The sequence below is a fragment of the Sceloporus undulatus genome, chromosome 2, assembly GCF_019175285.1.
Source record: "Sceloporus undulatus isolate JIND9_A2432 ecotype Alabama chromosome 2, SceUnd_v1.1, whole genome shotgun sequence".
Lineage (NCBI taxonomy): Eukaryota > Metazoa > Chordata > Lepidosauria > Squamata > Phrynosomatidae > Sceloporus > Sceloporus undulatus.
The window spans coordinates 260690687-260703076 of NC_056523.1; the positions used below are offsets into that span (position 1 = coordinate 260690687).

Below are 12390 nucleotides of genomic sequence, written 5' to 3' on the forward strand. Positions count from 1 at the left end.
AAGAAAGCTACAAAGTGTCACAGTTGCAGGATTTGCACTGGCTGTGTTGTGACGGTAGACATCACTGCAGTGTCTTTACAGGGATGTGTTTTTATTGTATGTTTGTTTGCATGCATCATTTTAAGGCCCTTTCACGCTACATAGTTGAAGCACTGTGACTGCATTTTGACTGCTGTATCTCCATCCTACAGACTACATGGATTTGTAGCTCAGGGAGGTGTATTTAGAATTCTCGGCCAGAGAGATCTAGTGCCTCACCAAACTGCAAATCCCACGACTGCATAGGATGCAGCCAGGCAGTGAAATTAGAATTATATTGCTGTAATTGTGTGAAAGGGTCATTATAGGAGTCAGTTTCCCTCCTCCTGCTGCTGCTGCATGTTAGAGAGTGCTCCTTCCAAATGATGCCTTCTGCAACATGTGAGTATAACATTTTAAATGAAAAGGATTCTCCCTTTTCAAAACTTGTATTTTATTTATATATGAGCTAGCAATTCTGTAAACGCTTCCTTGGGATTAAGTGCATACATGTGGAGCATACTGTTTCATACTTTTTGAATAGATATCATAGGATTTCACCATTGTTTGATTTGAATTGTAAGGAATATTTAGAAGTAATGATTAATTTCTATTTATGATTCTAAAGGCTGTTATGTACCTATGGGCCTTGGATAGGGGGCAGGAGGATCTTGATCCCCTGCAAAAATTAGGCTGTGGTGGGGCCAGAACCCTCTCTGAAATAATCGGCAATTTTGGACAAAGTGAAATGGGGTGTGTTTGCCTCCTCACCTTCTGCTCGGTGCATATGAATAATCTCCGGTTCTAAGACGGAAACACAGTGAGCCTTCGTTTTGCAAAGTAACCTTTTATTGCACAATTCATTGTGTTAAAAAAGGCTACATTGCAAAACCAGGAAACTCATGTCTTGCAGCTGTCTCAAATTTTGGCAGGGACAGTCTCCATTAAGCCCCTGTTGTCCCACTTTTCTGCTGTTTTTCAGACTGTTCCAGTTTCCTCTCCCTCCTCCTTCCACTTTCCCTCTTTGTCTTTTAGCTTTCTTTGTATTTGCACTGCAGAAAATAATCCCGTTTGACCCCACTTTAACTCCCTGGCTCCATGCTATGGAGTTCTGGCAACTGTTTGTTTACTGTGGCCCCCGAGCTCTCCACACGAGAAGGCCTAACATGTCCTCACAAAGCTACCATCCCCAGAATTTCTTATTGAGCCCAGGCAGCAGCTAAATGGGTGTTGAACTGGATTTATTTCTGCAGTGAATGGATGCAGCCTTTTCAAAGGGAAACAAACGTAGATTATCAGCGGACCCTTGTATAGTGCTGGGTTTGGTTTCCAAGACTCCCTGTATACCCCCGTTGTATAACAAAACCGTGTATGCTCACGTCCCATTAAATTATATGCATCATAGCAAAATGGTGTCCCTTATAAAACATGGAAAAATCAGGTTTGTTGATATTTGAAAATGTATACTTTTTTTGAATATGTTCAAAACATGTATGCTTGAATCCATGTATAAAAAAAATCTGTGTATAAGAAGGGCTGCCTGTACTTGATTCAACCACCAGGGAGAGGAGGGGGGCACAGTCTTGCCTTCCCAACTAGCTCAGACAAAGCAATCTGCTGTAGCTGTCTCCTAGTTTGTGTGTTCTTCCTCCTTAATAACTTTGCGCATCTTGACCCCACTTGGTGTTGCTTGGACACCACTCCTGGTTTTCATCTGTTGGGTGTGGTATAAGAACAGTCTTTAGTGACCCAAGTACAAAATATATTTTTATGCCTTCTTTTTGGAGCACTTGTGACTCTGAATCCTATTTTAGTGCTATTCTGTGGTAAGAGCCCCTCACGGGGTTGGTTTTTAAAAAACTTTCTGAAATTAGAAGACCACAAATGGTTATTGATTGCCCCCGTGTTTCCCACCTGGAATAGGTAAGCACATGGTTATTATAACGTAAACTAAGTTAACGCCAACTATCTGTGAACAAGAATGAGCCAGAAAGGCACTTACTATAAATGGTTATATTACTGAACTGCCACTGAATCAATAGGCTATCTACCACAGTTAGAATTTGCTATTGGCTTTACGCCAGAGTTCCTTCTGGTTGAAGACCAATTACCCTTTTCTATATATTCTTTAGTTCTGTTCAGTTTGCTGAAAACCAGAGTTCAACTTATATTATAACTGTAAAAGAGGCAAGGACCCACAGCCATTTTGTAACCACCACTGCACAAAACAAAGCATTATTACAGTATTATCACGTTTGGCATATGATACTTTTACTATACATAAGTTAATGTATTTTACATTTCTATGACATAGTAGAGCCAAGACAGGTGCTTAATGTTTTTGTAATCTATTATGTTCCCATTAAATGCTCCCTGCACACTGCTTTTTGCGCAGTTTTCGTAAAGCATTGTAGAAATAATCATTAACATTCTGTATGACATTTAGGATATTCAAAGGAGAGAACCCATACAACTCAGTGGCTGATGGGAAAACTTTGGCCTGCGCAGAGTGTAGGCCAAAAAACACCCATATAACCATAACCTAATTGGTGAGTGCTAGGAGCGTGGAAAAATTGCAAACAAAGCATTTTTTACAAAAACACATCTGGCCCAGGTTAATAAAGATTCTTACCCACATCAACTCTGATGCATTATACTACTTTCCTATACTCATTCTGTACAGTTATAGCAGTGTTTTATTGTTTATTTTGTTGCATGCTTCAAGTCATTTTTGACGTTTATGGTGGACCCTAAGGCAAACTTTTCACAGCGGGTTTTCTTGGTAAGATTGTTCAGAAGCGGGTTGCATTGCCTTCCTCTGAAGCCAAGATAATGTGACAATGCCCACAAGGTGTTACCCAGGGAGTTTTCATGGCCAAGAAGGTATTCAAATCCTTTCTCGGAGTGGTAAGTCCATGCTCAAACCCACCACACCAATCCTGTGTAGTACAATTTTAATGTCAGGCTTAGTCCTATGCAATCCTGGGATTTGTTTAGTTTAGGGAGGTACACTGACTTTTCTGCTCTTCACAAGCTCTGATGAGTCTGCCATGGGACTACAAGATCACAAGCTGTCCAGCAGAGAACTCTCAGCTCCTCCAGAACACTGTCTTAGATTCCATATTATGGAATCCTGAGGAAATTAAACTGGATCAAACCAGCTGTAGCTGTGTGTATAAATAACACTGTAATAGGCATGATCTCATTGGCGGTGGATCCAATTTTTTCTAATGGCAGAAACATTTACTGGAGTTGTTGTGTTGTTGTTCAGTAATCTTTATTTCTATAGTGCCATAATCTGATGGGCACTTTACAGATATCATAAATCAAACACAGAGTCTGCTAATGGGAGTACAATCTAAAAAGTCCTAAGTGATGATGATGATTTATTATTATATTATTATTTATTATTATTATTTTATTATTATTATTTTTATTATTATTTTTCTTATATCCCACCTTTCCCCCTATGGAGACTCAAGGTGGTGAAGATATTAAAAATAATATACTTTGCTTAGACTGTTATCTCATTGAAAACAACCAATAAACCTGTAAATTATATTATAAACACGCTTAAGACTTAACTATCTAGATTAACAAACAATACCAAACTATAGTTCGAAAACTACAGTTTTTTAAAAAGTGGTGCTTCACATCAATCAAATCTTCCAGATGTCTCTGTGAAGACTTATCATTTCCCGGTGGGGATGGTTCGGCACCCCACTCACACAGCCTTGGTTACTTTCTCAGCCACCAAATGCAAATCTGCTACCAACACTAGTGCACATCTGGATTTTCCAAGAAAATCCGTGAGAAAGCTGTGAATCTTCCCCCTTTGAAACTTCCAAGAAATAACCCCCTTCAGATGCCTAAAAATCTCCACATATACCATGGGATTGCTCCAGAACTTGATTGTGTCTAGTTACCACCCAATTCAGGGTAAAGGATTGTTTTTTAAAAAATGTAGATAAAGTCTTCTATAATGAGGGAAAACAGTCCCCTCCTGAATCTCTCCAGAAGTGCCCACTTAAATTTACCTTAATCGGGGTAATTTAACCCTGATACCATTGCACTCTTTGCGGAGAGTTCACATTTGCAGGTACCGGTTTTAAAGAAGGCTCCTTTGCTGGTCAATCAAATTCAGTTCTGATTTGTCCAAAGGTGACGTTTCCTACAGCAATTGGGACAACCGGATGGGTGCTTCCCCCCCTCCTTTTTTTTTAAAAAACCTGGTGGCAACGTGGCACCTTTTTGTCAAATTTAAAAATCTCCACGTGTGTTTTGTATGTGTTTGTGTATTGGGTCAACTACAGTTATGGATCTTCCTCTGCCTCTTTTTCCACCCCAAAAATGCAACCTAATGCCACCCTCTGCACCCTCCCTCCTTGGCGACCCCAGACTGCCTCATACACATACACAACAACAACAACAACAACAAATTCTCACCTCACGAATGCCATCTCTGCATCTCTTGCTTTCCCTCAGACACCTCAGAATTCCTTACTGACACATAGAGTAGCAAAAGCACACTGTATCAATTTGCCCAAATGGAAAAGAGAAAACATTTGTAAACACTTGCATTGTTGCCATTCACATATAAAAACTAATTTAGAAAAAAAAGCCTCTTGCAAAAGTGCAGGTGCCCTGCTGGGAGCAAGCTAATGAAAGGAAATGTGCACACAAGCAACACATTTTTTATCTATTATGTAGCTCGTATAGAAAAGTATTCGCATAGTTTGTCAAAATAAAATACAAAAAAGGCATGTTTCCGTTTCCTTGCCCTCCCTCTGACTAATTCCCTTCTGAAACTAGACCCTTCGCCCTGCTCCTTCTTCTCCTCCTTCTGATTCTCCTTTCATGGCCCTTTCTTTCCCCGGCTCCTTTTCTTCCTCCTCCTTCCTCCCTCCCGCCTCGATAAGGGGAGGCCATGTTCCACCCCTCTGCCCTCCCTCTGACCTAAATCTCTCCCCTGAACTTGACCCAATCATGATCGGGGAAAAGTTCATATTTGCTGGACCCGGTTTTTCTCAAAAGATACAGCTTTTACTCTGCTTTCAAAAGACCCATGCCAAGGGGCATTTGCCCCTGAACGGGTGTCAAGGCCTCGTTTTCGCTTGCAGAAGGATCGGGGCCAATGTGAACTTCCTGTGGTTAATCCGGAATCTATTCTGGGGTAAAAGGTAGTCTAAATGGCCCCTAAAACTGAACCCCTGAACTTTGCCACTTTTAGATATGAATCCAGTATAATGCCCTCATTCTTAAATCAATAAAAACCCAAGCTTCAAACTTTGGAGGGGGGTCTGTTTCTGTTTAGATCAACTCTCAAATGATTAGTTTGACAGAAAAAATGGATTGGCAGACTTGAGGGCTTCACCTGGCTAGGAAAAGAAGGAAAAGATCCCATTCTCTTTCACTTGCAGCACAGTTTAATTCATGGCTGATGCAAATCCCAGCTGGAGAAAAATGACTCAGAGTTTGATCCTGAAGCCATATGACACGATGGACTTGTGGTATCGGGAGAGATGGGAGTAAATGGGAATGTCTTGAATTGCCATTTTCTCTGGCACTTTCTGCAGAAGTTTCTTCCGATCCTCTCCGTGGCAGTGCCTCTCACTTTTGTCCAAAAACAAAGTGTCTTCAGGGGAACCAGTATAAATCCCAGCATTGTCAGCATGCTAAGGAAGGGGAGTCAAGTTGTTATTCTGATACTGTGCTATACAGTTCTGCCAATAGTGACCCCATGATCAATAATTATAAAAGAGATTCAAGATAATAATGAATATATCCAGATTACTCAGTTATCATACTACAGTACACTACTATACAATGATAAAATTATGAACTACAAAAAGGTACTATGAAAGATATATGTGAAGCCAGGGTGAGTAACATAAGCCCCTCAGCATAATTTCATGCAGCCAATGGTCTAATTTTCAAGCAATCAAGAACAGAGGTTGGGTGAGGAAAGCCACTAGCTCTGTGAGTTTGGAGATTGTGGGAATTGTAGTGAAAAAATTAATTTTTCCAAGCTCTCTTCCAGAACTCTGGCAAGAGTAACTGTTCCATCTGTTTGCACCTTCTGGATGGTGAGAGTGGGGATAAGGATGAGGAAAAAAGGTGATTTGAGAGAGAAAGTGTGCCAGAATAAAGAGAGACTCATGACATTGGCCCTGGCCACTGCCACCAGAAAGGCCTGGAGAAAGAAAAGGAGAAAGAGAAAAGAAACACATCTTGCAACTGTTCTGATTTGGCAGAGACAGATTAATCTTCTGTCATCCAATTTTTTCAGCTGCTTTTAAATTATCCCAGTTTCCTCTCTCCTCCTCCCACCTTTCCTTTGTCCTCAGCTTATCTCAGTTTCTGCAGAGTTCAAAGTGCAAAGGTAGTTATTTCACACAACAGGGCAGAGATTTTTGCCCTTCTCTGTAGCATGAGGCAAGAACAAACTGCTGCATCCTCTCCTAGCTCATGTGTTCTTCCTCATTAATAACTTGCCATCTTGACCACACTGTGATGCTTCTTGGCAACATGTGTCCTGGTTTTCATCTGTGAAATGTTGGAAGGTTTGAAGAAATAGCTCTCTAACCTAGTGTAAATGATGGAAATCTAAAACAGCTGTGGTTCTCAAGCATTGTTCTTCCAGCTTTTTAGGGCTTCAGTTCCCAGATTAACTGACCGTGGCTATGTGGCTTGTGGGAAATACAAGACATCAGGAAGAACAGGGGCTGAGTGAACCACAGAAATAAATAAAGAAAAACTGCTAGCAAATTCCATAACATGCAGTAAATACTTTGTCTTTCCTAAGTAAGGCCTCTGTTGCACAGCATTATCAGAAGGAAATGTCTTTCCAGATTCCCTACCTTTAAATTTATTTTCCGGTATGTCATGTCTTGCTTCCAGGGCATCACATAGTGCTTTGGAATCATCCCATGTCTGTATGAAAATCTTGGCAAATGGCAGTGAATAAGCCTGGTGACACAACAGAATAAAAATCCCACAAAATCATGAATGTTGTTTTTGTAAACTTCTTTAAATACAACAAAAACAAAAACAGTATTTACATTCAAGTCCACTCCTTCCTTTCCATACCAGGTAAGATAAATCAAGCGGGAAAGCAGACTGGCAAAAAATGCCAGCTTTGGGATGGTGTGGCATATGCACGCTGCACGCCCCAATGCTGCCCCCAAGGTGGCATTACGGCATCCTGCTGACCACACAGCAGGCAGTGTCACTGCGGTGTGGCATTCCTATGCACTTGACTGCAGAAATGGGGAAAAACTGCCACTGCAGCGGGAAGGGCACTCTTTTTCCACCCCAAAAAGGGGCAGCATTTGGCCACTTCTTTTTGGGCCAGAAAAATGCTGGATCAGGGCTGCGGTGTGCAGTTGCTGCAACCCTGATCTAGCACTTCAAGGGGTGGCATTAAGCCATCCCTTTATGGCCATCTGTTTTGGTCTCAGGTTTTTCAATAAAATACCCTCTGTGTGAGGCTAGGGAGGCACATTAGCCTGTCAGGAAGCCTTGGAGGACTAAGAGAGTATGACTTTTCCAAGGTCACACATTGGGGTTTTTATGCTGGGGGAGGATCAAACCCTGATCTCCAGAGTCATAATTTAATAATAGTAGTGATAGTACTAACAACAACATTTGCTGTTATTCTTAAATGCTGATGCTGATTATGACACTGAAATTAATATCATAAATAAATTTTCATACCCAAGTCTAGCATGAATACCTGGCATAATGCTGACATGGCACCATCACCCTGGCAAAGGAAGCACCAGCACTCATGCATGTTGTGGCTTGTCATGCTAGCCAAATGGGTCTGCAAGCAGCCATTTAAATTTCCCACTACACTCAGGAGTAATCCTATGTCAGACGTTTCAAGTGGGAAATGATGGCAGGAATGTTCAGCTTCCCTTTATGTGCCTCTGGTGCCAGATAAGCCAGGGAGAAGCCACCAGTTTAAATAGAGGGCATTTTATTCAGGGCTGAAGCCTACACACTGAAGCTAACCTAGACCCTGTCTCCTGATTTAAGATAATCAGAAAATGAGGAAGGAAGAGTCCTTCCTTTATGAAATCTTGTAGATATGCATGCCAAATCTTCTCTATTTCTATGTCACAGCAATATTGTAGCATTTTATGTTCCACAGATCCACTGTGGATGCTTGCATATTTTGCACCACATGCAATTGTACAGAAAGAAGTGATCAACAAGGGTCAAGAGCAGGTTTGTTATAGGGAAGTCCCAATAAAATGAACTGGACATTCAGGCATTGATAACTTGTCTCTGGCCTGGCTCAGACATTGGCATGCTTATTGTAAGCATATTGAAATCAACAGGATGCAGCAATGACTAATATAATTTATACCAATTTGTAATCGATATAATCGAAATATGACTACGTCCATTGCTTCCAACTGGGCTTAAACATATGTTGGTCTTGATAGATGTGATAGTTTGTAGATGCATTAAGTATGAATTCAGTGGTATGTCATGATCCTTTATATTTTTTTTATCACATCTGCAATCCATTTCTATAGCTCTTTGCTGGAAGGACAAGAGTGATAAATTTGTAAAAACATATATCTTTAAACAATATCCTATTCTGATGCCTTTAATTCCCTAACTAAAGCCACACAGTTATAAGTAATATTACTTATATTTTTAGTCAGCAAGCCACACTATAAATTAACAACCTTCCTATTTAATCACATAATTTATTCTCTTCAGTGTTTCCATTTTGAAATATTTATAAATCTCAAAAGGCAAAACCTGTATTTCCTTGTCAGATCTGAGAAAATGGCTGGAAATGGAATAAAATGATAGCTTTACAGTGATCTTATTAGTTTCCCTCCATTCAAACAACCTTTCATGTGAGATACTTTGTGTAGCAGTGACATGTGATACTTAGCTTTAACTTACTGTGCAATCCCATACATGTTTACTCAGAAGTAAATCCCATTTCCCCTCATTTTAGAGGATTCATTTTCCCTCTCCAGAATCTCTCTCCCATTAGGACTAATGGGAAGTAAAATACAGTAAGTACAGTAGCTCCAGAGCAGATATGTTTGACAGGAATTTGGAAATGCAATTTTTAGACTACAACTCTCCGCTTTGCTAAACTCTGGTTTGCCCAAAGTTTTGGGAGCCAGTTTGGGGGGGGGGGTAGAATGATTTTCAGGCTCCCAGTCTGTCCCAGAAATATGGGTCTTTGTTTTCAAAAGCAGGAGAACTTTCACATTTGTAATATAGAGGCTTACAATTGTGGGGTGGGGTGGGGGGACTCTGAACAATGGGATTCCAGGGGTCTTCCTCTCCCCCAAGGATACTTAGCTGGCCGCATAACAGAAAGGCTTGGTGGCAGCTGGCAGTTCCTATGTCAGAGGTTGAGTTACTCTGCACTGGGTTTTATTCTGTAGTTTAAAGGAACTACCTTGGGTGCTGAACCTATTTGGGACATTATGATCATCCCATTGGAGATTGCCTCTAAACTCAGATAGAAACCAGAGCAGATTCACCATATATTCTATCACAGAAGCCACCAACTGCAACTGAAGACAATAAGCTTTGGCTACAACTCTTCTTCTGAATTGGGAACACACTCTCTCTTATTAGTCCATAGGATGGCAGCAGTGAGGAGCAGTTAACACACTAGCTGCCATATATTTCTTTATGCCCAGAGGAGGTATTTATTTTTTTAAAATGCTTTGTTGAGTTTTTTTTGAATTAAAAGATGATTTTAATAGATAACATAATCTGATTTTTTTTCCTCCTTGGGAACAGTCACAGTTAATGTACACTCCTATACACGTCTCCTCTAAATTAAACTACATTGAGCTCACTGAGGTTTACTCCCAGGTTGTAGCCTTAGAAGTCGAAGGCTTTCATGGTCAGCATCCATAGTTTTTTGTGGGTTTTTTGGGCTATGTGGCCATGTTCTAGAAGAGTATATTCGTATTCTCCCAATAATTGAGGGAATACGTTTATGCTCTTCTAGAAGGCCACATAGCCCGAAAAACCCACAAAAAACTATGTAGCCTTAGAGTTTGCTTTACCATATATACTCAACTATAAGTCAAGAAATTTATGCCCCAAAATTGATCTTAAAATCCTGGATCAACTTATGTACAGGTCAATACACTAATACTGCTTAGAAAACAGATAGATGAAAATTGACAAAATGGAGTTGTACATGCAGAACTCTTGCACGTGCATATGCAGATACCCATGTTTGTGCACACAGGTGCATTTGGTTGCATATTTGAGTTTGCATTCAGTTAAACAATGTTACTACTCAACACAATGTTTGAGTTTTTGAGCACCACATTCAGTAAGTAAATCCTCATGTGGAGACTGATGCTACACAAACCTGATGGATGATCTCCATCAATATCATCCTCTCAGTTGCTGCTCTCTTCCTTGCTAAGGTAGAACCACAAATGTGTAGAACTTTCTTTACAATGAACAGAACTCACACTATTAGAACTCACACTAAATGAAGTGTACCTTCTTTGAACTGATACATGAATAAATGTTTCCCTAAATGATTTGCCCAAGCAAATCTGATTTGCATCTCTAAGGCTCCCATAAAAATGTTGAGCCAGTTTTACTTTCAGTGGCCAAAATGGAGAGAAGTTGTAAATTTCTTCAGTGATTTCTATTTTTTCTCAGTTTTTGTAGAATTCAAATTAGAGCTGTAATCTTAGGCATCTGTGGTGGGAATTGTATGAAGCTCTCAACGTTGAACTACAAACCCCAGCATATAGACTGTGCTGGCTAGGGCTACTGGGAGTTGCAGTTCAGAAACTCATACATTTGATGTTTCACTGTTTGTTTGTTTGTTTTCAAATGGGTCAATGAAGCTTCTTTTACATATACCTTTATGTTTTGTCCTGCATGCAGTTAGGACATACAGTAACATACATGTAATTTCAGGAAAAGTAAGCCACCTTGAAGGGATGGGGTTTACACAAATTTGAAAAAGATTAACAGACAAACCAGAAACTCCAAAAGCTACAAAAGGGAATATTATTATTATTGACCTGAATTTCTCAATTGTTAAAATAAAAAATTAGTAGCAGAACAATTGCATTTCAGAATGTTCTTCATTATCTAGCTCAGAAAACCTATTGCTGAAAAAATTTCAGATCCAGAAGTTTCAATGGAATAATACAACAGTTCAGGATGATAAGAATACTCCCTTTCCTTGCTTCTAGAATTTCTGGAACTCTAGAAGCTAGGAATATCTTACATTACGAGCAATATAACAAAAGCCCCAATGGAGTGTGAATGTTACTGTCAGTACTGTCTGCATTTTATTCCCCCTTGGCCTTATTGTCTACTCTTCCATATATTCCCTGAAATGGATTACAGACCATGGAAACACATCAGTATGTTAGTCTTTTAAGATGTGCTTGAGAAGGGGGATTGTGAGCTGGAGGTGGGATTGTGGGGTTCTCCTTTCCTCCTGAAACTCATCCATCTCTTTCATTACTTTTAACTACAGTTTTAGAACCATATATCTCTTTCAAACAGAGATCTGAAATCTAAATATTTTGGAACGGGAAGTTAAAGATGGAAAAGGAGAAGTTTTGGGGGAACGCTGCTGGCAGGGTAAGGGTTGAGCACTCCTCCCCTTTCTGGGGGCACTGTGAAATGGGGAAAGATCATAGCTTCGTTCCATGCTGCCCTTTGTTATGTAGCTTACTTCTACAAGTCTGGCATACTATAAACAGAAAGCCTTATGTCTTGGTCATCTTAGGGCTCATTTACACACCCAAACATTGACATAGATCTATGAATGGTCATCATGGTTAAATGAGCATAGTCAAGATGTTCATATCATCTCAAAGTGACCTAGCTGAGAGGTCATGAAATATCAGAATTTACTGCAAACTAGTTCCTTGCAAATTTAACTTTGCCTTAATCTATGCCAAAGTTGTTGTTGTGTGCCTTCAAGTTGTTTGTGATTCATGATGACCTATGGTAACCTTAATGAGTTTTTCTTGACAAGATTTTTTCGGGGGGGGGGGGAGCTTGCCTTTGAGGCTGAGAGAGTGTGACTCACCCAAGGTTATCCAATGGGTTTCTGAGTAAGGATTTGAATCCTGGTTTTCAGAGTCATATGCTCAAATTGCTATACCACACTGGCTCTCTGCATCAATAGCCCTATATAAATTAATTCATACTCACTGAAAGGTAATTCTTCAAGAGAAAATTGATGAAGAAAAATAGAAAACATGACAATAAAACCCATTTGCCCTTGTGTTTCTCTCTTACCCTCTCAGATTAGTATTGACTCCTTTAGAAACCACATTACTTTTGGGCTCCACTGGCGGTGTAGCTTTTGGGTTACTCATGCTGCCA

General features: G+C 40.1%; 1 protein-coding gene across 1 annotated transcript; it reads right to left on the minus strand.

Annotated features, from left to right (window-relative positions):
- Positions 1–5018: 5018 nt before the first annotated feature.
- TEX43 (testis expressed 43) lies at positions 5019–12390 on the minus strand. Its single transcript, XM_042454498.1, has 3 exons — positions 12304–12390; positions 6879–6987; positions 5019–5693 (listed from the first exon to the last, which is right to left on the minus strand). Exons 1-3 carry the CDS (start codon positions 12381–12383, stop codon positions 5487–5489), a joined length of 396 nt encoding a protein of 131 aa, XP_042310432.1. The 5' UTR covers positions 12384–12390; the 3' UTR covers positions 5019–5486.

Bases quoted from the DNA above. Each gene is read 5' to 3' on its own strand.
- TEX43 (XM_042454498.1), bottom strand. From the start codon at position 12,383: ATGAGTAACCCAAAAGCTACACCGCCAGTGGAGCCCAAAAGTAATGTG. The intron at 6,988-12,303 runs GTAAGAGAGAAA...TTGTGTCACCAG, and splicing joins GTCAATACTAATCTGAGAGG to GCTTATTCACTGCCATTTGC. The intron at 5,694-6,878 runs GTAGGGAATCTG...CCCCTTCCTTAG, and splicing joins ACCGGAAAATAAATTTAAAG to CATGCTGACAATGCTGGGAT.